Genomic DNA, 23850 nt, shown 5'->3' with positions numbered 1-23850 from the left:
AAGTATAGATTTAGAAAACATAAGGTGCATTCTGACAAATATGATCTTCTTCAGCAGGACCCAATGGGGATGTTTTGCTGTGCTTCCTTGTTTGCTAGTATTGGCTGATGTCCCACAGCAGAAAGCAACATAAACGATTTTTTTAAAGATAAACCATTAAATGATCAACATTATGAAGCAATTTTCTCCCAGCTTTTTTATTTCTAGAAAGCGCATTCTCAGACAGCTTAAAGTGGACCACATGTTGTTTATGCTTGGTGTTTTTGCTGTTGGCAAAATATAAATGGGTCTGCATTTATAGAATGTTCTTTCAGCTGGGGATTTTATATTGCCTGACTTTATTCCTCATACCTTCACTGTGGGACACATGCATCAAACAAGTGAATGAATTAAAGGTAAACTTGATAGAATATTATTGCCATTCCTTCTTATTTACATGTTTTATAAACATAATTTATAAACTATAAATGTTATAGACAATTTAAAATATTATTAATCATTAGACATTTTTACATGATGTAATTAAGAAGCATTATTGTGTGGGCATTACGTGTAATAAAATGTCTTTCTCTTTGTTGCATGCATAGGAAATTGACGTTATTCACATGCATGTTTGATTGATTACACAGTAAACAATGAGGGCAGCTAAAAAAAAAAACTAAAAAAAAACTGATGTTCAAGATATCGAACTATCTAAATATAGGATTGTCATTACTGAACGTTTCCCCTTATGGGAGATGTTACTTGCAAGTCAGTTCGAAAGCCTTTATTTCTATCTTACCTACAGTACAGCTGTACCAATTAAGCATGCTCATAAGTGTAAGTCTTCAAATGGCTGATTTGTTTAGTGTCCTGGGAACCACAAACTGCACACATGTTCATAATTAAACATGCCCATAACTGTGAGGAGTCTTGTTTTATCAGTCTGATTAAATAATATATATATACTGTTATGATGTTGGTCACTAGCAATCAAGTCCATACAACTTTGCTTAAGTGCCCTTAGTCCTCTTATTTTATAATAAGACAATAGGGAGATCGTAAAGGGTTAAGGTTATTTAGACCTGTGACTCCCTCAGTAAGTTAATCTACACTGAGGATTACTTTAATAAAAAAAAAAAATACAATTTAATGTATTTTGCAAAGGGTAATAAAAATTAATGTAACATTGCAACAGTTTAAATTAGTTTTGAGTATGAGACAGATCAGCAAGGATTAGAAGGAGCCAATGCCCAGTTTCCCATTGCCCATTGATGTCATTTTTGTGTAAATGGACTGTCCCTCATATCTGCATTATGAAAATTGGAAATTAATTTTGTAATACATAAAAAACATCATCCCGGCCTACCCAGTTGCCAGATCTGAATGCAATTAATGTTTTCTATTGGTTGACGTGACATTTGTAAAGCTCCAGCAATTACTGACCTTTGGTTCAGTAACTGTAATGTAATACAATGAGAGAAGTAATTTGAGTCAGAATTTTTACTCGATTTAAACCCTGTTGCACTGGGCAATTTTGGATAGAAACTTTAGTTTAATGCCACCAATGGCAATTGCAAAATGCAACATCCCAGAAATGTTTTTCCAATGATTGATTGGTTCTACGAGGTGCAGATGCACTTTTTTTTTCTTTAACATTTTATTTGGGGGATCGACCTACCACTCATTTTAACTTGAACACTATATAGGTACAACTGAAATGATTGAATTAATTATTAGGGTTATATTTGTGTATAATTTAATGTTAATATTGTTCTTCCATTAAGTCACAAAGGTATAAACAACTAGGGTAAGGTGAAGTGAAATGTTATTTTAAACAGTTTGAATTACAATGTCTAGCCAGTAGATGTCAGTGTAACATAAAATAACAGAAATGCTGCACTGTATGCATAGTCTAAACATCTCTGTAAACCCTTATGTAAAAGGTTCTAGATTTTTCTCAATATATGCATTCTAGCAAAGTGCTTATGAACTAATTATACAGTTTTCAGATAAAAAGCCCCAATAGGTAATGTTAAAGAAACATACAGTAACACAGAACTAATGTTTTTGTGGCAAGCTAGCAGTTAAACTTTATTTTTGTCTGCAAGATCTTACCAAACAATTGGTTATTATATCAAACAATTAGGTTTTTCATTTTTAATACATACAAATACACTATAAAATGGCACTCTGTAATACTGATCTCAATGCAAAGTCTGTGTTTTAACATTCAAATAATAGTACATTGCAACAGCTGAATTCTCTGACCAATCACATACTTTGTAAGTGGGTCAGGGCACAGTAAGAGGTCACTGTCAGTAGTTTTATGTGTTAAGTATGTTTATTTATGTATGTACGTATGTATGTATGTATTTATTTATTTATAAACATCATCATTTCCATAACACCCTACTCACTGAATCCATAAATGTTTCTCTACATTGAATTTCTGTTTATATAAAAAGAAACAATTAAAATAATTTTTCACTAAATAAATTAAACCCTACAGATATCCACATTACCCTGACAGTGACCTGTTTAGAGTGACATTTCCCTTCTCAAGCTTCTATTGGCCTGCATGCGCTTATTAACACGTGTCTACTTAAAGACAAGGTATTAGTTATTTCTGCTAATTAAACTTGCAATGCTTTCTGTTTACATTAGTGAAGCAAAAAACAAACGTATATTCTTGGAATTTAAAAGAATCCCTTCCCTTCAGTTTAAGAAAATATTTAACTGTTGATAATGCTTGGCCAATATCAGCTGGAAAAAATTAAACTAATGACTTTAAGCTATGGATATATGTATTCTCCAAAATAAACATACAAACATGACCAAAAAAAGCAACAACTTAGTTTAAGGGTTCATCTTATTAAAAAAAAAAGGCAGAAAGAAAATGAGGGAGACTTGTTTTTTAATACGGACTTTCTTGCTGTGATGTCAATACTGTGTCCTCATGGACCTTAGTGTTTGCAAAAAGAATCTGAATCTAAAGATTTGACACATTGTTTAAAACCTCTTTTTTCTTTCTCTCAACTTCTCTTCTTTGCCTTATTTAGTGCGTCGCGGGGTAGGGTGGCAGGGTGTAACGCAGTGCAGTGTTTAAGGTACGGTGACATGGAAAGGGCTTCCTGGAACATTTTCATCTCCCCATTTGACAATAAGAATGTAGTCCCCCTTTTCTTTGACTGTGTATGTTACGTTGTACATTCTGTTGCCCATATGTTTGACGTACACCTCTTCACATGGAGTCTTCGGACCGTGGACGCCGACCATAAGCATGTTTGTGCCTAAAACAAAACAAAAAATGTAAGATTTTCAAACCATACTTATAGCATTCTCAGAGGAAAGTGTTGTTTTTATTTATTTATTTGTATCTGGGACAGCTTAAGACAAATATAAATCCAGATTGTATTATTAAAACAGTACTAAAGAGATAACTCCTCCATTCTGTTTTGCTAGTTTTGTACAGAATTTACCAGGAAATTAAATACAAGCATGCAACGGTTTCAGTAAAATAGAGCTCAAGTTGCACTGTAGCTGGTAGAACTGATGGTGAAAAGCATGTGACTTTCTTTGAAGAAGCGTGGTATAAAGCATGTTTTATAGCACCTGCCTTGAGTTTTGCAAAAACAATGCTGACTTACCTGCTTTACTGCAGTCTACTGTGAATGTGTTTTTCTGTCCTACAAAAGCCTTGGACAGGCCCGCCCCCCGTGACACAACTTTAGTGGCGTCAGATGAGAACTTGGGCATGGCTCCATAGCCCCCCACCGTGGCTGATTTGGTGACTGTTTCCACCAGCACTGTTGACGTTTCGTGCAAGCTGTGACCTCCAGATAGACGAGCACCTAAACATTAAAGAATGCGTCAGTCAGAAATCTGCTCCCTGCATTACATTTCACCACCAGTATCTTCATTCACAAAAGATTTTCAACACAAATACCCTTTTCATAATTTACAATAATACATCCTTATGTGTGTTAACATATATATATATATATATATATATAGATATATATATTATATATATATATATATATCTATATATATTATATATATTGTTTATTTTGTATCTCTTTTGGCTTCACATGACATCTTAATGTATAACTACAAATACTTTCAAAAGGAATACTAAGGAAGTCTAGGCTGGTTACCTGTTTCATTAGTTGTTATGCTGTTATGTTTGTTTTAAAATAGGTTTATTTTATTTTTGTATATTTTATAATCCCATACAATTTTTTTCTTACCTGTAACCTTTGCTTTAAAGGGGCTCCCCACGATGTGTTGAGGTCCACCGTATTTGATAGATATCAGGTAATTACCAGGAGCCATTGGTGTGTATATAACCTTATAACCCTCTGGACACTCATTGCAGTCCATTTTAACCTTGGATGGGCCATCAATAGTGACGGACAGGGCCCCACATCCAGCATTACAGGTGTTAACTACAAACTCCGAAGGCACTCCTAAAAAAAAAAAAAAAACATGACAATTAGTAAAAATAGGAACTTCAGCATACTAGTCTTGCAGAGGCAGGATTTAACTGTGTAGTAGCTGCTTGTTTTCCACTGAAAGATGTTACTCTGCAGTCATAAGAACATAAGAAAATATGAAAGTTTACAAACAAGAGGAGGCCATTGGGCCCATCTTGCTCGTTTGGTTGTTAGTAGCTTATTGATCCCAGAATCTCATCAAGCAGCTTCTTGAAGGATCCCAGGGTGTCAGCTTCAACAACATTACTGGGGAGTTGATTCCAGACCCTCACAATTCTCTGTGTAAAAAAGTACCTCCTATTTTCTGTTCTGAATGCCCCTTTGTCTAATCTCCATTTGTGACCCCTGGTCCTTGTTTCTTTTTTCAAGTCAAAAAAGTCCCTTGGGTCGACATTGTCAATACCTTTTAGAATTCTGAATACTTGAATTAGGTCGCCACATAGTCTTCTTTGTTCAAGACTGAATAGATTCAATTCTTTTAGCCTGTCTGCATATGACATGCTTTTTAAACCCGGAATAATTCTGGTCGCTCTTCTTTGCACTTTTTCTAGAGCAGCAATATCCTTTTTGTAGCGAGGTGACCAGAACTGAACACAATAATCAAGACGAGTTCTTACTAATGCATTGTACAGTTGTCCAATGTGAGTGGTTGAGAAAGCTGAAAGAACCACCTTGTTTAAATGGTTAAAGTCAGTCAGTACTGTGTGAAGTTACCTGTTGTTCCTCCCTCAAGCCCTGGTCCGTATGCCGAGACAAGATCGGGGTCTCCTGCCTGGCCTGGCTCTCCCACTCGGATCTTGAAGGGGCTTCCTGGGATGTGGTTCGCGTTGAACTTCACATCAATGGAGTGGACCCCATTCTCATGTGGAATGAAGCGGATTGCATACTTATCTACAAAACAAAAACAGAAAATATACTAAACCAGAACTATCCATACAAATGTAGGCCTTATTTACTTAATCTGAGTTAATGTTTTTTTAAATAGAAAATTAACAGGTTATGAGTGCACATTTTCACATAATCTGTGCCAATTTTATTAAACAGAAATGGAAAAGACTACTTTGTATTAACTTTTACGCTGTTTTCTTTTCTTTCTCTATGTCTCTCAGTTCTTCTGAAAACGCCTATCCTCTAACTGCTCCCCCTGCAGATACTGTCATGTACTGTAAGTATTCAATTCAGGTGATGGTGTACTTGCTGATGGCAGGCCACTGGCAATTGTAGCATGAATATGATGAACTGTGTCAAGTGCTATTGATAGAGTTCTACTAATATAAATATTTGCAGGCAATTGTTTGAGCAGTGCCACTGCCTGACCTGGTATTTACCCTTTTTTAACTTACTTAATTGAAGTAAAACTGGTTGGCCAGGTGACTTTATGAGAAACCATCAGCTCTATTTGTCCTATTTTTACCCAAAAGCAATTCAATACTTACAGCAAAACTTAATCATTTTACAGCTCTTTACGTGTTCTTAATCTCTGCAATTAACAATATTTTAGAGTGATCTGAAGTTCAAGTTACTCACCACTGTCTAGTTCTGAGACATAGCACTCTTCCACAGCACCAGAAGGTGTGTGGACCTTGGCATCAATCACTCCTCTGGCTCCGTTCAGCTGCACAGCAAAGGATGCAGGTTGGTTGACCTTTAATCCGGTCTCCTGAAGGGGATAAGAGAGCGGTGTCAGGTTTAAGTGGCAGGTTATTTCTGTCAGATTTGGAGATGAGCACATATCCCAAACACGCAGGAAGGCAATACTATTGTGAAGTTCCCCTGAAACCAGAGCTCATTAAGATGGCATACATTTCAAAACTTTGCAAAGTCTGGTTGCAGATCAAATAACCTATTTGCATTTGAGAAGGGACAGTTAAGCCCATGCAATGGTATTCTTTGACAGTGTTATTGCCAATTAAATATGTAACTTTAGGGTTAACTAGGTCCAGAGAGAAACATAAGTTGTTTTTTTTTTGGTTTTTTTAATTTTATTTTGTTTCCATGTGTTTTATAGGATAGGATTTTTCACTAATTGTGTGGATGTGTTACATTTTCCTCAAAGAACATAGTCCCTTGCTATGCAAGGAATTACATGCTGTATTTGCTTCATGGATCCTTAGTAACATTACATCTTTAAACAAATGCCATATATGAACAAGTATGGAGTAGAATGACACAACAGCAGGCAGACTGACATTTACAGCAGCCAAGTACCTCAGATGCTGCCAGTTTTATTGGTACAGGCTGATGGAAGAGACTACTCTTTATTAACTTCTAAACGGTTTTGTTTTTTTTTTCTATTTCTTTTCATTTACAGCAGGGTGTTGCATACTCTCAAGAATTTCTGATAAACCACCATATAAAATAAACAATGTAATATACCTGGACATAAACTTACCTGAAGACTGGTTACAGTGAGTCTTCTAGAATCATCAGAAAGAGTGGCTACTGGTACAATAAAGGGACTGTCTGGGATGTGTTCATCATTAAACTTGATTGAAACCTCATAATCACCTTTGAAAAACAATGATATTGAGAAATGTTATCTCAAATTTCACTAAAAAAAACTAACAGAATTCACTATTTAACAATAAGACTGATACTGTAGGTGACTATTGTTTCTTGTCAGTCAAAATATCAGTTATATATAAATGAATAATAAGGCAACCAGCAGATATTGCCAAGGCAAAAAAGTTGATTTGAAATGAATGTGGTCTCTGACTTAAGGACTGTGTGGACTAGCAATGTTATTAGTTTCATCTGTGTGGATACTTTGTTTCCACAGAGCACTACAGTGATGGACGAGTGAGAACTTACCAGGCTCCTGAACGATGTAAGAGACACCACATGAGCCGTCTTTTCTGTCTTCAAATGAAATCTCAGCTTTGCTTGGGCCTTCTACTGCTATGGACAGACCACCTGCGCCTGCCTCTCGGGTCCAGATACTGAACTCAGCTGTGGGATGGGAAGACACATCAATTATGTGGAACTTTATCAGTCTAAAAGAGCTGTTAACATATTTTGCACGTATACTGTAACTAGGTCACTAAATACGTGATTATCCAGATTAAATGTCTCCTTCAAGTCCTGGGGCCACAGTTGTGATCATGTCACTGTGATTTCCTCTGAAGGGGATATTACCACACATATTTGAAGCACGTACTGTAGTAGGTGGTCTATACAGGTTGTAGTTTCAAAGTTCACTACTTTGAAAATGAAGGTAAAAGTACCTGCAACTCCAGCCACCCCTCGGTCCAGGCCGGTGCCACCTGCCCTGACCTTGTGGGCGCCGCCCTCACCCAGGGGCCCCACAGTAAACTGGAAGGGGCTGCCAGGCACATGCTGCCCCCTGTACTTCACATTCACAGTATGGGGACCCATCTCCTGAGGCACAAAGCGCACGCTGTAGGTGCTATCTTCTCCCTCAATGATCTCTGCATCATCGGTCTTCCCTGATGGGCTGGTGACCTGGGCTGTCATCTCCTGAGATCCAGCTTCTCCTGGGAGCGGAGATAAGAGAGAACAAGGAACTTGAGAATTCTATTGTCAGTGGACATCTTAATTTAACATGTGAAATGATTCGATCTAAACTGTCACTAAATGCATTGATACATCTTTTTTATGACAATGTAATGGGTCTGATTTTCTAAAACATTACGCGCCATGTGGGGAATAATCACAGGCTAACATAAAGCAGTAAAGAGTAAAAAGATTGCAGTGAGAAAAGACTTGGTGCCACAGCTAAATGCTTTAAAGATCAGATTGAAGATAAAGACAGGATACAGAATGATCCCTGACTTTATTTAGAGAATCCCTTTGTGTGCATTTGTTAAAAAGGATTTCATGTTTGCATTTCTAGTGAAATAACACCTCAGAACATAGCAACTATCTCTCAAGTGCATACAATACAAATTCCTTAATTGCCATAATACTATCTTAATTCCTTGGCTCTGCTGGCTTAATTCATGTCTGAATCATTACAATGAGTTAACCTCTATGTTATGTTAAGAACTACACCACAAAATTACACTACTTTAACAACTAAGCTACCGCAGCTGTAACAAAAAATCAAGCCATATCGTAAACTCTAGGGATTAAAAAGCCAAATCATGAACCAGAAAGCCCAGGACACACACCCTCTGGTCTGGGAATGCCAGTGAATGTTCCCAGGCTCTCCCGGCCAAGGAACTCTCCAAAGACATCACGGAAGGGATCTCCTCCAACCTGCGTGGACTCCTCCACCCTGACCTCCCTCTTGGTCTCCCCGGCCCGAGTTTTGCTGATCTCGGTGCGCTCAGTGCGTGTGTAGGTGTGGCTACTGCGTGTGAAAGTGCGTGTCAGACGCTCCTGGGCTGACACCATCTGGAACCAGTTCCCTGAAAGCAGGAGGGAAGGGAAGAAGAATGGAAGAAAAGAAGGAATGAAGAAAGAGAGTCCAGCAGGTTTCTTTGACAAAAAGAGCAGCCCATACAACCGTTTAGAACTTTAGTTTTCTTATTCACCTCTGTTTACTATTGTTAAAGTTTAATTTATTATTTTTCACATACTAGATCTTAAAATAAATAACTGTGTGTTTAAAAAAAATAGGTACACAATTAAGAAAATAGCAAATTATTACAATTTGGCATTTAGACCAGAGCTTTTAACATAATTTCCTATAGTCCAGATTTCAATCGGAAACCTAGTAAAATGTGCTACAAATCTAATTTCCTGCCAAAGCCGGTGTTTCCTGAAGTATGGGCTTTACTTTTTCCAAGGACAAGCAAACAAAAAAGTTACAGAGAGAAACATTTAAAATAAATAATGGTGCACATTACAAAAAAAAAAAGTCATTAGAGAACTTGGGGAAAAATGAAGCAACATATAAAGTAAAGCAGTGTCTAGCAGTAAAAGCAGAATGGGAGAAAGGGAATCAAAGTCTTTTTTATGAAGTATTCTGGCTGTGCTTTCTGTGCTTACCTGGAATTTTGAGGTTGAGGTCACAGGTGCTGCCAACTGTGGCAATGGAGGGAGCCTGTCTCTTCCTGGTAATGCTCTCCTTCATACGCCCCTCCCCAGTCACCTTCACCGTAAATGGACTGCCTGCAATTGGAGTAATATTTTACACTTTATTGAAACACACGACAAATGACGGTTCATCTGTATAATATCTTTTAATCTTTTAGTTAGACATTCCTCTCCTACTTACCGGGTACATGTTTGTCAGCAAATTTGATGTTGATGATGTAGTTGCCAGGCTCTGTTGGACAGTATGTCACCTTACAAGTTCCATCCTCCACATCTTCACAGTTTATGTCAACTTTACTTGGACCTTCGATTGACAAACCTAGACCCCCATAACCTAACAATAAAATGAAAAGAAAGAGTTTCAATGTTTAGCTCTTGTCATCAATTGGAGTAAAAGTGAAGAGAAACTGAACTTCCACCGTGTTTTCTTACCTGCATTCCTAGTATCCACAATAAACTCAGACACCTCAAAGGTATGACCTTCCACCAATCCTTTTCCTGAAACCTTCACTTTGCTGGCATCTCCAATCTCCGACTGACCCACCATGATTTTGAAGGGGCTGTTAGTGACATGTTTGCTGTTCTTCTTTACACTAACCACATGCTCTCCAACTTCCTTGGGCGTGAACGAAATACCTGTCAGGGAAAACAAGTACAAGTTGAATTTAACATGATTGTTTTCTATCACAAAAGTAATTGTTGAGATGCAAATATTTTTTTTAGTTTACAACGGATTTGTCTTTGAATGCTTCCAAACAAAAACTTCTTAATTAAAAGCACTTCATTTTATAACTGTATATGAGGATAGAAACACACATTTATTTAGAATATAAGTCTGTTATTGCCAACATTTTGTCTTATTTGAATTTTAGCCTACTATCTTTGTATTCTGTAAAAATGTACTGCATGCAGTGAAACAGCTTTCCTTACTAGCACCAAGGCATATGCCATACATATTTAGCATGTCTATCAGTGAATGGTATCACTCACATTCACATAAATCAGTGTGGCACTCACCAATATGCCTGTTTGGCAGTCTCTTCAGCAGACAAGGCTCCTCATTGCCAGAGGGCGCTCTGATACTTGCTGTTAAGGAACTCAGATCTGTCTCTGTGATCTTCAAAGAGACATCCGTTGCAGTGCCAACATTGAGCTCAGATGTTCTCATGGAATCATCCCCTGTAAGAAAAGAGTATTTTTACTTTATAACTGCCTATATGTTCATGCAACCCAGATCCTAACTTGGTGGAGGTTCAATATACATCTAAAACAATACATCTTTATGCATCTATTTCATCAAAAAAATGTTGGAGATATTGTTGGAAATGTAACAGTAGATCTGCTGCAAAGATCAGAATCTTGGTATATCTATTGAATGGGTAGGCTAGATTGTTCATTAGTGCTAACCAGTTTTTGACAAACTAAAATTCTCACAGAAGCAGTAAGCTTTGTTCAACATAATCTGTGCTGGGGGTTGACTTATTTCTGCTAATTACCGTATCTATTTCTGTAATTATTTAACTGGTAACAGTTGTGAAAGCTGATTGCCTACCTGTGATCTTTGCAGTGAAGGGGCTTCCTGCGATATGTTTGTCGTCAAACTTGACAATAATGTTGTAATCGCCAGGTGACGTGGGGAGGTAGGAGACAGTGCAAGTGCCATCCTTGTTGTCCTTACAGGTGATCTCAGCTTTAGATGGGCCTTCAACAGCAAGAGACAGACCACCTGGCCAAAAAAAATAAATCCAATAGAAGAGATAAGAGTTATTTTAGTCTTAGTATTACGATCAAGCTTTTTCTAGAGGTAATGTGGACGTAAAATTAAGTTTATAACATTATCTGGAAAGTATTGATTTTTTTTTCCGGCACCACTAAAATACCTACATCCTGAATAAACATTGTCTCACCTTCTCCAGCATCCTTTGTAACAATAGTGAACGTGGCTGGTTTGTTCACCATTCCATGGCTTAAGCCTGCCCCATAAGCAGTCACGTGACCACTGTTGATGGCATCCACATAAAACTGCAGTGGGCTTCCTGTAATGAAAAAAGTGAAATGGGTTTAAATTGGATGTTCTGTTATGTATTAAACATCAGCATCGTGTAACAATAAATGCTCCTTCTCTAAATCTAATGGTTCTGTAAAATATTACTTTTATGGCAATAGGGCAAGTACTGTTCCTTAGACTAGTGATCTTTTTCCTTGGACTAGTAATTAAAAGACATAAGAAATAGATCATACCAGAACTGTACTTTGCTCCTTATCCTGTTGGACACTAAATCAGTCTGTAATTGAGCCATTTTCAAAGGGGGATTAATTATTTGTCTACCTACCAGGAATATGGTTTCCATCATACTTAATATCCATTTCATGCAGTCCCTTTTCCGTTGGGGCATATTTCACAGTGACAGTTCCATCTTTGTTGTCAGTTATATTCGGACGGGCTGTCTTGCCTGAAGGCATACGCACTTCACCTGCAGTAACCAAGAAACAAAGATAAAGGGCTATGATGAGAATCTGAATACATTTGTGTTGTTTATTGAAAGTTAACCTTTTATAAGAACCAAAGGGTTTATATAATTACAGTATTGTTTTAGAGAATAATTACATAAAGATTTTCATATATGCCTTTGTTTTTGTTTTGTTTTTTACTCTGTGTCAATGGAGTCATCTCTTTGCAGTTTTTTTTAGCCTTTTGACTGAGACTTACTGAAATACTGTTCACTTATATATAAAGAACGTACCTGTAATCTCTCCCTTTTGGACAGTAAAAGGAATGACCAAATTAAAAGGCCTAAGCATGGACTCCAGGACATCAACAGGGGCAATGGGTTCCTCTGTCGCCTGAGGGAAGGAATCATAACAGTCAGCCAAAGTAAATGAAAGAAGAGCAGCAGGTAATAAGACAGGAAGTAAAGGAGACTGTTAACAGGAAATGACGTCAACATTTAATGGAAGATCAGCTCTTGGTAACGAGTGCACAGGGTGGTCCAGGCTGGTAAAAGCTGATTCAAAAGAGGAAAAGCTGCAAGAGAATGAATGAATGTGTTGTACATATAACCATGCTAACATTTAAAATGGAGGCTTCACTGAAAAAATGATATACCTAGGGAACTGGAGGGGAAGGGGGTTGCAGTTTCCCAGATATCAGTTAATATATCTGCAAATTGTAGCTTAAAATACTTGGTATTTAACACATTCCTGCAATTATTAGTAAAAGTAATACTGGTAATATTAAATCCAATTGCCATACTAAATAAAAGAAGTAGGGCCATGTGCTCTACAAATTCAGGATTTAGTATATAAGAATATAATTATAACATGTATAGAATTATAACATGTATAGGCAATAGTCCTATATACTGTACCTTCATAGTTTATCATTTAATTTCTAAGATAAAAGTATTCATACATTTCTTGCCAATACAAAAAAAGTTTTCATCTTTAGTTTCATGTTTAGTTTATATCAATGCACACATTAACAGATCTCTGGTTTTAACTGCGGGTTACTGGATTTGTGAGGAAGGACAATTCTGTACACTGAAATACCATATGAGTGAGAGGGGATGAAAAGAAGGAGAAACTGTGTTAATGAACGTTGAGGCCCTGGCAGATATACCAACCGTAATTACAACCGAGTTCATTGCAAATTAAAATGTAACTTCAGGCACTCAAAGGAGTACAAATATCTATATTTAAATTATCTGGGAGCTTTCAAAATGTATTTAATGTTTTTGTTCTTTGAGAACAACAAATAAGGTGAATGCCAATTTCAGACAAATTAGGCAAACGTTGGTATTTTATTGCAACATAGTGGTGAACATACCAGAGCAGAAGTACACTGACATAAAAAAATGATATTATAAAAAAAAATTATAAAGTTGATTATGTTTTTTATATTTTACAGAATATAGTGTCTGTTCAATTATCTGTGTATTTTTCGGTTGTATTTTTTAATTAGACTGTTTAATTGTTGTTGGTCTGTTGTTATCTCTATACCCAATGGGATGGATAGCCAGTGTAGGGTGCGTAGGGCTGGTGTAACTGCAGCATGTCACATGGTTCTTCAATAATGGGAATGGTGTCACACGCCTACGGAAGGTAATTTACATGTTAAGGGGGAAAAAACACAATATTATGTCATGCATGAACACAACCATACATTTTACAAGAACCAAAGCTGAAATTTTAAATAAATAACATTCAATATTCAAGTGCAGAATTAGCTGAAAAAATGTTAAAAGAAAAATATTTTTTGTTTAATGTTATTCAACCCTAATTCAAACCCCACTGAACGAAAACAATTACATTAGCTCCCATCAGACACTGAGCTTCAAAGTCGTGAGAATATAAACTGAAATATATCATGTTAAACATTAATTTACTGTAAAATGGTGCATTCTGTTGTTGAAAAATAATAACATGTATCTTCTTAGATGCCATGAATATTCAAAGAATTGGATATCTAACCTCAGTCGTCATTTTTTGAGCCTGTGCAGGACACACTGAGTTTGTCCAGCAGACATGGATGTGCTACCTCTAGGGTCTGCCTTGTTTGTTGGCTTTAGGATTACTGTAACAGAATAAAAGAAGCACTTACCACCACATGGAAGGGGCTATTAGGAATATGCTCTCCCCCAAAGCGGATGGTGATAACGTATTTGCCTGGCTCTGGAGCAGTGTAGTAAATATCAAACGTCCCGTCTGAGTTTTCTACCACATCAACGTCTAACTCAGCCCCGTCAGGGGTTGACACCTTGCACGTAACCTTTCCCTTGCCAGCGGCCTTTGCATCAACCGTGATCATGGTCTCTTCACCAATCTGAATGGTGGGTCCCAGACCAGTTCCTGTTGGGAAAGCACCATGAAATATGTTTTTTTCTTTGAACAATTACATTTTTCATAAATGCCAACATTAAACAAGATTTGTTTGTTTTATTCCCAATCATTATATCCAGTCTCCCTCACAATATACCCATGTGTTTCAACAGACTGCTTCCAGGTGAAAGACCATAAAAAAAGACTTACCCAGACCATGTCCTCCAATTGATACTACAAAATAAAAATAAAATACGTCATTAGTCATTATATTATAAAATTAGTCATTTTATAAAATATGAAAGAATCATGCATTCAAATTATTAACTTTTTTATACAGTACTGTTTGAATTACTTTCTGTAAACTAAACATGCAGTATTTGTGTTTATATTGTGTTCATGTGCATTTTTATAGATTCATAATTATACAACATCTACAATTCTAACCTTGAAAGAACAGAAATGTAAAAATGAATACTCAGAACAAAAATAATGTAGCTTACCTGTCACCAGACACTTGCTGGCATCTCCAGTTGGCAGTGCATGAATGCGGTATGGGGAGTATGGAATCTCATCACCGCCATACTTGATGGTGATGGTATAACGTCCTGTCATATCAGGCACATATGATACTGTGTAGGTTCCATCCCCATTGTCCCGAATGTTTGCTTTTTTGGGTTTTCCTTCAGGATCCTAGTAAAAAAAAAAAAAGAAGAAATGTGGAACTTTTTTTTTTAAACAAAATGTTCCATGGATGCTTATTAAAGGAGGTTCAAATGAAATAATTAGTTAATGTTGGGTTAGTAAAACCAAAGTAAATCCATAAAGCCACATGACCTTGGTATTGCTAATGTACAGTAGTTCAATGATAATGTTATTTCTTAGATATAAATATAAGCTTAAAAGCTTCACTTGAATCATAGTCTGTAAATTGATTCCTCTCATCAGTTTGTCTGAAAATTCAGTCACAGTTTACTTGGTGGGAGTGACTACATGTAGCTTGATAAACTGATTTAAGATCATGGGCTGTAATTTCCAGCTTTTGTCCTCATCATGCTTTGTAATTTATCGTAATTCCTGAAGCTGGCACTTTTGTGGGAGTAGGTTTGAGCAGAAACAGGCTACTTCATATCTGATACTCATTATTACCCCTTTGTGATCACTGGTAAGAACCTGACAAGCTAAAACAAGTTGATACAAATAACAGAACAGCACATATAAAGCTACCCAGTGTTTCACGGGAGTAGGTTAGTCACGTTTTGCAGACAGCATTCTGGAAATTAGTCCACAAAGACTAGGTGAACAATATTTAAAGGGTTTTGAAAACACCCAAAGAAATGAATGAAAATTGATTTCAGTTGGAAAAACCTGTGCTATTTATCTGTAAGCAGTTTATCTGCCTACAGAACATGTCTTGGAGGACAGCTTACATTTGACATCCAAAACCATGTCTTTATTTATCAACCAGGTATGTGTATTTATTGATATACAACATCTGGTTAACATTGATTGACATTTGTTTTCCTTTACACACAAGAAACCAACCACCTGTTGTGCTATAGTTATAATTAAAACAGTTTCACTCCCACATTATATTAATATTTAGACATCTTCTTTCTTCCTGTACCAGTTTTTTTTCTATGTCTGACTTTAAAAAAATCAAGGCCTCCTGCTTGCGGCCCTCGGGGTCCTACAGGCAACAGGCAAATGTTAGCCGTCCAATACAGCTTCCTGTTCTGAACAGGAACCCTTGAGTGCTCTGTTAGCCCTTTGTTGGCGAAACCTTTATTTGATGTGAGAGGTGTACGAATCAGCAGTTTGGCAGAACAGAAAACCAGTAAGGTTTGCATAAACTTACACATACTTATACTAAGGTAACATGAAGAAGCTAAACTAAAGTCTATGAATAATAATAATAATAATAATAATAATAATAATAATAATAATAATAATAATAATAATAATAATAATAAAAACAGCCTTTTGGTACAGCACTTGAGATGGGTGGGATTAAAACTGGAAAACACCTACCACAGCCAGTTAATAGGACAACATGAACCCACGTTAGGCCTCAATTGACATTAATTAATTATGTTTTGTCTTACCTCAACACAGTGTTATAATGCATTTTTTTAATTATATTTCTTTTTAAATATAGCTGATTCATAATATTTTGTTTTAGGATACACAACAGAATGAACACCTGGTTAGGCAATCTGGATTTCATAAATATAAAGGGCTTGGTTTGTCCATTTTAATCACCTCAGGGTAGCAACTCTGTTCTTGCACAGTGTAGTGAGGACATTTCCAATATTAATATACTTACAAGGATCTGGACAGTGAGGAGACCCTCCCCGGCATCCCTGGCATCGATAGTGAACTCCACTGGCAAGCTGGCTGGAACCCCGGAGGCATTGAGACCTGGTCCACTGGCACGAACCTTGCTAGCATCATGAGTGGGCGAAACCTTTATCTTGAATGGGCTGGAAAAGTAAACATTTTTTAAGCGATATAAAATAGACATAGATCTACACTTGAATACTGCTCCATGTTAAGAAATGCAATATTTATCAAATACTGAGTTTGAGTTGTTTGATTCAGTGCAATGTGAAAGTACATCAGTTCAGAAAACAGCAGAAGAGAACGAGCAAAATAAACTGATTATACTTCTAAGCAATAAAAGTATTTTGCACTGTATGATGTGAAATCTAGAAACAAACAATATGTGAAAAGGCTCAAAGCATTTGCTGACATTGTGTGGACTTCAAGTATTCACAATCCATATATTAAGAAATCACTTTTACTTTACCAGTACATATCTGGGGAAGGAAGACTCAATTTCAATGGAAACTGGCCATGTGCTGGATGTGTGAGAACCCTACAATTTGGTTCTTCCAGGTAATAACAATAAAATTACACCACAACATCTCCAAAACACCTATTATTAGCACAATCATGCTAAATGAGCTCAGTTAGTAAGGAATTGAGCTGAACAACAGTTTGCAGGAGTAGAAAACCATAAGACACCAATAGTGTCTGCAGCTCCTACCTGCGTGGTACCTCCTGGTCAGCGTATTTCACTGTGACAGTGTAAGGGCCATCCATTGCTGGGGTGTAGTTAACTGTGTGGGTGCCATCTCCATTATCTTTGATATCAACAGGCTCTGCCACTCCTGTACAAAAAAAGCCATGATTAATACACATCCTAATAATCTCACTACATAAAATATGTGTCACTATACACAATAATCTTCTACTGACCTGCAGGCCCAAGCAAGAGCACTTCCAGTGGGGCAAGACCGGCCTTACTGCTGTCGACAGTGAAGGTCTGTGGGATGTGGGCTCGCACTCCGGTTCCCAGGCCAGGGCCAGAGCACTTCACTTTGCTAGGATCCACTACCTCCTTCACAGGCACTCGAAATGGACTTCCTGCACCAGGGAACAGATTAGGGTTGAGTTAATTAATTTTCACCATAATTTAAGAAAATAAACTTCTAAAACTTAGTTTATTTCTAGTATATTCAAAAACTGTTTAAAAAAAAGAATTGAGATATTTGAATCTACACTATTATTAAAAGGGGTTACAGACTATTACCTGGAATAGGGCGTCCACCAAAGGTAATGTTGACATCATAGTCTCCTGGAGTGAAGGGTATGTACTCCACACTACAGCTGCCATCTTTGTTATCTTTACAGGACATCTTGGCTTCTGATGGGCCCTCAATAGCTAAGCCGAGGCCACCGGTACCTGCCCCTCTAGGAACAAAAAAACAAAGTAAACAGTCAACTCATGATACCACTGTACAGTCATCTCATTCTTCTTCACAAAGGATTGTTTAAAAGGCCACACTGTATAGTGGCTTTAGCTAACACCACCTCCTCATTTCTAATGTGAATAAATCTCAGAAGAAACGTTGGTACATTTTAGATTAATTTAACTTAATGTATAGATGAAGTAAAGTGTCTGGATTACTCAAATTGTTCTATACAATATGGTTTCAGCAATTAATGTTTCAACAAACAAACAAATATTTTGCTGTCTAAAACCTATTTATCTTAAATGGTGATATGCAATGTAAACCTGCACATCTTTGTTCTGTGTGTACCTGGTTTCTACAGTGAAGCGATTGGGTTTATTGACAAGGCCTCCCTCCAGACCGGGTCCAAAGGCTCTAACACGGGTAGGATCACAACCCTCAGCAACGCCCACCCTGAAGGGGCTCTTGGGAACAGCCACATCATCATAAAGCACTTCTATCACGTGAACACCTGAAACCAAATAGCACAGCTAGGAATCACTACTTAAGACAGGAAAATGTTACCTGATTGTTGAAAATCACAACTTATTACTGGCACAAAGATAACAGTACAGAATTATTGTTATAACTAGCATTTTTTTTTTTACATAATTACAGATATCTCAGAATGAAAGGTACACTACCAACCCCAGATCAAGAAGTATTGCAGGGCAGCTGTTGTTTGGGAACAGCCATGAGTTCCAATTCTGTCTGCAGATACAACTACAAGGCAGTGTTTTTTTCTGGGAACCTATAATAACCAACTGCTGCTGTCTTCTATTTCAGAAAATAACAGAGGTTGATCATGCTCGCATTTGTAAAAATGTTTTTTAATGTACTGTGTTGTTCTTGAGTTCTAGGATGCTTACTGTTTTTTATAAATGAGATCTTCATTTGGCCCTGTTTTAGATAATATTCACTAAATACATTTCAGACAAATCCTGTCGACAGCTCTAGCGATTCGACAGTTAATAAATCTGCATCCTCTGTATCTACAAAGGAATACTGTGTATATGTGTGTGTGTGTGTGGGGGTGGGGGGGAGGGGGGGTGGTCAAGGCCAGGTCACATCTCTCTTGTTTAAAGAATGACCCACTCTCTATTGTTCACTGTCAAAGCTAAGTGACAGTTAGCAGCAGATGTGGACCAATTGCTGACAGACCCAGAGCCAAAAATGTTGCCAGATCAAAGGAATGACAGACAATTTTTCTAAAACAGGCCGGCATGACAGTTGTGCAGTTATTAGATAGCAGGGCTTTCTATATCCTTCCCAATGCACAGTGGGATCAGTTGGTTGTGCATTACTCGGATAGTAGACTGGTTGCTCATAGCCAGAGTTTTTGTTTATAAATCCCTACAATGAAAGATTTTTTAACAGTTTTTAAAAGGATGTATAATTTAGCTTTGTATTTTCTTACCATCTTCATAGGCTGTGTACTCCACCCTGTAAGTCCCGTCCCCTTTGTCACTGATGTATGTGTCTGTTTTGCTGCCTGAAGGGTTAACAATTCTTGCTTTTATGTGGTTTCCTCCAGTCTTGGTTTGTGCACGAGCATCCACGGTGAATTCAGTGGTAACTTCACGAAGAACACCTACACACAAACAAAAGTTTACATTAAAATGTACAAATACGTACTAAATCAACTGTTAGATATTTACAACTATAGAGGAAGGTAACATGTTTACAATACTGCTAGACCAGACATCAGCACTCTCTGCTGCCCACACTCCTCAACCTGCCCACAGTTAAAAGGCTCATTCAGGCGTCCACAGTAATTAAATTCGCAACTGAAATCACATAAATGGAGGTTTGTTAAAACGTAAGCATTTGCAGCTCTTTCACATTTTCTTTGTATGGATAAGCAGCGATTTATTGCTTCACTGAAGGTTTTGAGAAGCCCTGTCTACCTTAAGTCAAAGTAGTGGTATTTGCGTCTCCACTGTACCTTAACAATCACATTTTATCAAGCACTGTAGTGACATTCATCCCGAGTGTAAGTATAAAATTAGAGTCATCGGAAACATGAAAAAGTAGATCACTAATACCTGCATCCAAGATATAAACAGAAGGACAGATGCCTCAATATACCATCCGATTCTGATAATCTCAATAACGTGCTACAGCTCTACATATATGTAAAAATGTGAGTGTGACACAATAACCGAAAGGGAGACTCTATAAGAATCCCACCAGATTATGACAAACTTGTGCTAAAGAATGGCCTAGCAAGTTTCATCATATTAGACCAACAGTTTTCTAGATAAATGTACAATGATCAGTCAGACAGACTCTACTTAACCCAATAGCATAAATAAATGTATTTGGCAAGTTTCATCACAACTCCAGAAACATGTAAGAGTATAGCTCTGTCTTAAGAAGCACTTGATAACTTGTGCTAAGAAAGGTCCTTAACAATTTAATCACAATTAGATAAGCGTCTCTAGATATATGCAAAGCTGTAATCTAGATATATGCGGAAGTGTGAGAATTAGCTTAAATCCCCAGCAGCAACTTATTTTAAATACAAAACATGTTTAAAAAGTTTGGACTGCAGAAACAGTTGCATTTAACTAGACTGCATTTTATTTCAGTGTCAAACTCTCAGAGGAGCTAGAAGCAGAACAGGGCTATAAAAGAAACCCATTGATTTCAAAGACCTATACAGTAATCGTTTCATAGTATGTCTTGTCGCAGCAACTGTGCAGGATACTGTAGTAAAAATACGGGTGGAAAATGTACAGCCTCTAAGCAAATACTGCAAACTGTGCTGAATTAGGGCCAAATTGTAACAGTTTGTTTATTTTATTAACTATTTTTTTTTTCCAAATATGCTCATAACTGAGTAACAAACACATTGAGAAGCCTGTATGATATCACAAGTTATTTATTCACTGACAAGTGATCAAGTGAACAGTGCAATATACGACAATGCTTGCACTTATATCAATACACTATACAATGCATGTTTACACTATCGATAAACATTTTTCATAGCCTTTAACAATGCAGCTTTCCAAGCCTATAATCCTGTGCCACTTGGTTGTATAGGATAACTGGTAGCACCTGTCACTGATTCTTGTGGCCAAGCGGGACAGGCCTACCCTCCAGACATGTGCTCATTTTGAAACAGCTGTTAGTGCAGCAAGCCATTATTCCTACTGATTTACTTTTGTGGCATCAGCTAATAGATAAGACCAAATTATATAGTACAGAGAAAGGTGAAACGTCTTACCCCGTGGTTCAACTCCGGGTCCGTAAACCTTGATCCCACTGGTGTTGACAGCAGGGTCCACCTGGACACGAGCTGGGAACTTGGGCACGGAGTGTCCGCCATACTTGATGGTGATGGTGTACATGCCGTGGAAGGCGGGTATGTAGGTGATGGAGTAGGTGCCATCGCTGTTGTTCTGGATGTGCACCTCAGCCTTGACACCAGATTCTGAGATGATCTCAATGGTCAGTTCTGCTTCCCCAGCCTTGGAGCAGTCCACGGTGAAGGATCCGGACTCATTGACCTTGCCTCGTTCCAGACCTGGGCCACTGGCTGTCACCTTGCTAGGGTCAAACCCAGGCTTGATGGCTGCCTTGAAAGGTGATCCGGGGATGTGAGCCTCGGCAAAGAGAATGTTGATGGCATACTCTCCAGCCTCGGTGGGCAGGTAAGAGACAGAGCAGGAGCCATCACCGTTGTCCTGGCACTCAATCTTAGCCTCGCAAGGACCTTCCACTGTAAGACCAAGTCCACCGGTGCCAGCTCCTTTAGTATCAATGGCAAAGGGAGCTGGTTTGCCCACTATCCCTCCCTTTAGGCCAGGGCCATAGGCACGCACCTGGGGAACACAAATATTTAAGTGCATTATAAAACTCTGGAAGGGAGATATTGCTAAATTCAATATGTGGTAAACTCCCATGTAAATATACACCATGCAACAGTCTAATTTACTGCAGTCTGTACAAGGCTCAATTCACAACTACTAGACAGCAAATCAACAGGGAAGACACAAATGGTCCACAATTCTGTCATCGGCTGGATCCAAACAACATCCTCCATCAAAAATAGTCAGTCAAACTCCCAACCCTGTTTCAGTTCTTTCAGCACCAGCCAATCCACTCCCTGCCTGCTTGAATGAAGCCCCGCCTCCAACAACAAGTTTCGAGTCAGACTCAATACTACACGGACTATTCAACAGTTGTACATGTCCAGATAAATTATAATAAGAAAGAGTAAGACCCCAATAAATAAATATGTTAGCAATAATAATAATAATAATAATAATAATAATAATAATAATAATAATAATAATAATAATAATGTTTTCTGTACGTGTATGTCGTTTTTCTATTCTAATTATGTTAGAGACTATTTTCCTCAGCGGAATGTTAACTGGCAAAATATTAGAAGTTCAAGGTAAATATAGGTTTTAAATTTTTTTTAAAGAGAAAATAAAGAAATAAATCATTTTCTAACAGGCTCTACCGTGTGGTAGATGACCTTGACTTTCGTTAGCGCCCTCGCCTACGGCTTGGGACACATAACTCCAGTCGCAGTCATCTACCACACAGTAGAGACCGCATCGACGGGCATATAAATATATATATATATATATATATATATATATATATATATATATATATATATACAGTATATTTTAGAACATATAAATTTGGTTCAATGAAAAAGAACATCTGGTTCGACAATGGCAATGCCACGTAATATTATTTCTTAAAGTCTTATAAAGCTGTGGTGCCAACTAAAATATAGTCCAAACAGATGTGATATCAGCCAAGTTCAGTAGAGCAATTAATGAGCTGTTATTTATTAAGGCTCTTGTCTGAGGACAAGGCTCTTAATCAGTAGCACAGTACAGCTGCGTTGAACAGAAGAGGCAATTGGCCATAATTGAAGTAAATTTCATGCCAAGCTTTAATTAGACTATGTTTGTTTGATTTTCTTTCAACTTGAAATAACCTTTTTTTCTGGTTTCCACTGAAAATTAATGTTATTTTTTGTGAGTGATGGTACTTTTTGGTTTAACAATCTTAATTCATAATGGATGTCATTTTATTTGTTACACGTTTATATTTACAATTAGAATGTATTATTATTATTCATAGTGGGCGGAGGAGATCTAATTTATAGCATACTGAAATGTGACAAAAATGGAAGCTGTATTTGATGTTCTCTTACCTTGGAAGGATCTGGGGGCATGACCCCCTCTACTGTGAAGGGACTTCCAGGCACAGGGTTCCCATCATAGGTGACCTCCACTTTGTAGGGCCCCTCCTCAGGGGGCATATACTTCACAGAGTGCACATCATTGGTGGTGCCTGTCTCGACCTTGCAGGGGATGGGTCGACGAGATGGGGAGGTGATTTTCACATCCACCTTTCCCTGTCCTCCTGCCCCATGAGTGTTGATTGTGAACTCCTGGTCTTTCCCAACATCCACTTCTAAGAAACATAAAACAAAATCACCTTTTCTGTGGCTCATTTTATAAGTGGTTTGAGAGAGCCATCATGAATAAATAGGAAAGATATCCCACAATACAGTAATCTAGTAATTCCATTCAGGAAGCACACTTACTGTTGTTAAGTCCTTGCACTTTGACCTTGTTGAGATCAAGGGATGGAGCCACACTAACAGTGAATGGACTCTTGGGAATGGGATCTCCACCGTAGGTAACTGAGATAGTGATAGTACCCTGTAAAGATGAAAAAAGAGCATAATTAAGTTTAATCATGTCATTCAGGAATTG

General features: G+C 37.6%; 1 protein-coding gene across 1 annotated transcript in view; it reads right to left on the bottom strand.

The window, feature by feature from the left end:
* Positions 1 to 2041: 2041 nt before the first annotated feature.
* The window catches only part of LOC121318300 (filamin-C-like), a 53560-nt gene continuing 31751 nt past the window's right edge, over positions 2042 to 23850 (bottom strand). The window contains 29 exon segments of the mRNA XM_041254817.1: positions 2042 to 3272; positions 3630 to 3833; positions 4233 to 4451; positions 5193 to 5369; positions 6006 to 6138; positions 6871 to 6986; positions 7290 to 7427; positions 7703 to 7972; positions 8609 to 8848; positions 9432 to 9554; positions 9661 to 9813; positions 9912 to 10115; positions 10497 to 10658; positions 11032 to 11205; positions 11387 to 11515; positions 11813 to 11953; positions 12224 to 12323; positions 14080 to 14327; positions 14508 to 14531; positions 14801 to 14990; positions 16624 to 16780; positions 17347 to 17470; positions 17559 to 17726; positions 17893 to 18053; positions 18404 to 18566; positions 19512 to 19685; positions 21327 to 21924; positions 23283 to 23545; positions 23679 to 23796. Coding sequence (XP_041110751.1) covers positions 3085 to 3272; positions 3630 to 3833; positions 4233 to 4451; positions 5193 to 5369; positions 6006 to 6138; positions 6871 to 6986; positions 7290 to 7427; positions 7703 to 7972; positions 8609 to 8848; positions 9432 to 9554; positions 9661 to 9813; positions 9912 to 10115; positions 10497 to 10658; positions 11032 to 11205; positions 11387 to 11515; positions 11813 to 11953; positions 12224 to 12323; positions 14080 to 14327; positions 14508 to 14531; positions 14801 to 14990; positions 16624 to 16780; positions 17347 to 17470; positions 17559 to 17726; positions 17893 to 18053; positions 18404 to 18566; positions 19512 to 19685; positions 21327 to 21924; positions 23283 to 23545; positions 23679 to 23796 — 5259 coding nt within the window. The 3' untranslated portion in view covers positions 2042 to 3084.

This window comes from Polyodon spathula, chromosome 7 (genome assembly GCF_017654505.1).
Source record: "Polyodon spathula isolate WHYD16114869_AA chromosome 7, ASM1765450v1, whole genome shotgun sequence".
Taxonomy (NCBI): Eukaryota; Metazoa; Chordata; class Actinopteri; order Acipenseriformes; family Polyodontidae; genus Polyodon; species Polyodon spathula.
This window is presented reverse-complemented; position numbering and strand designations above follow the sequence as displayed.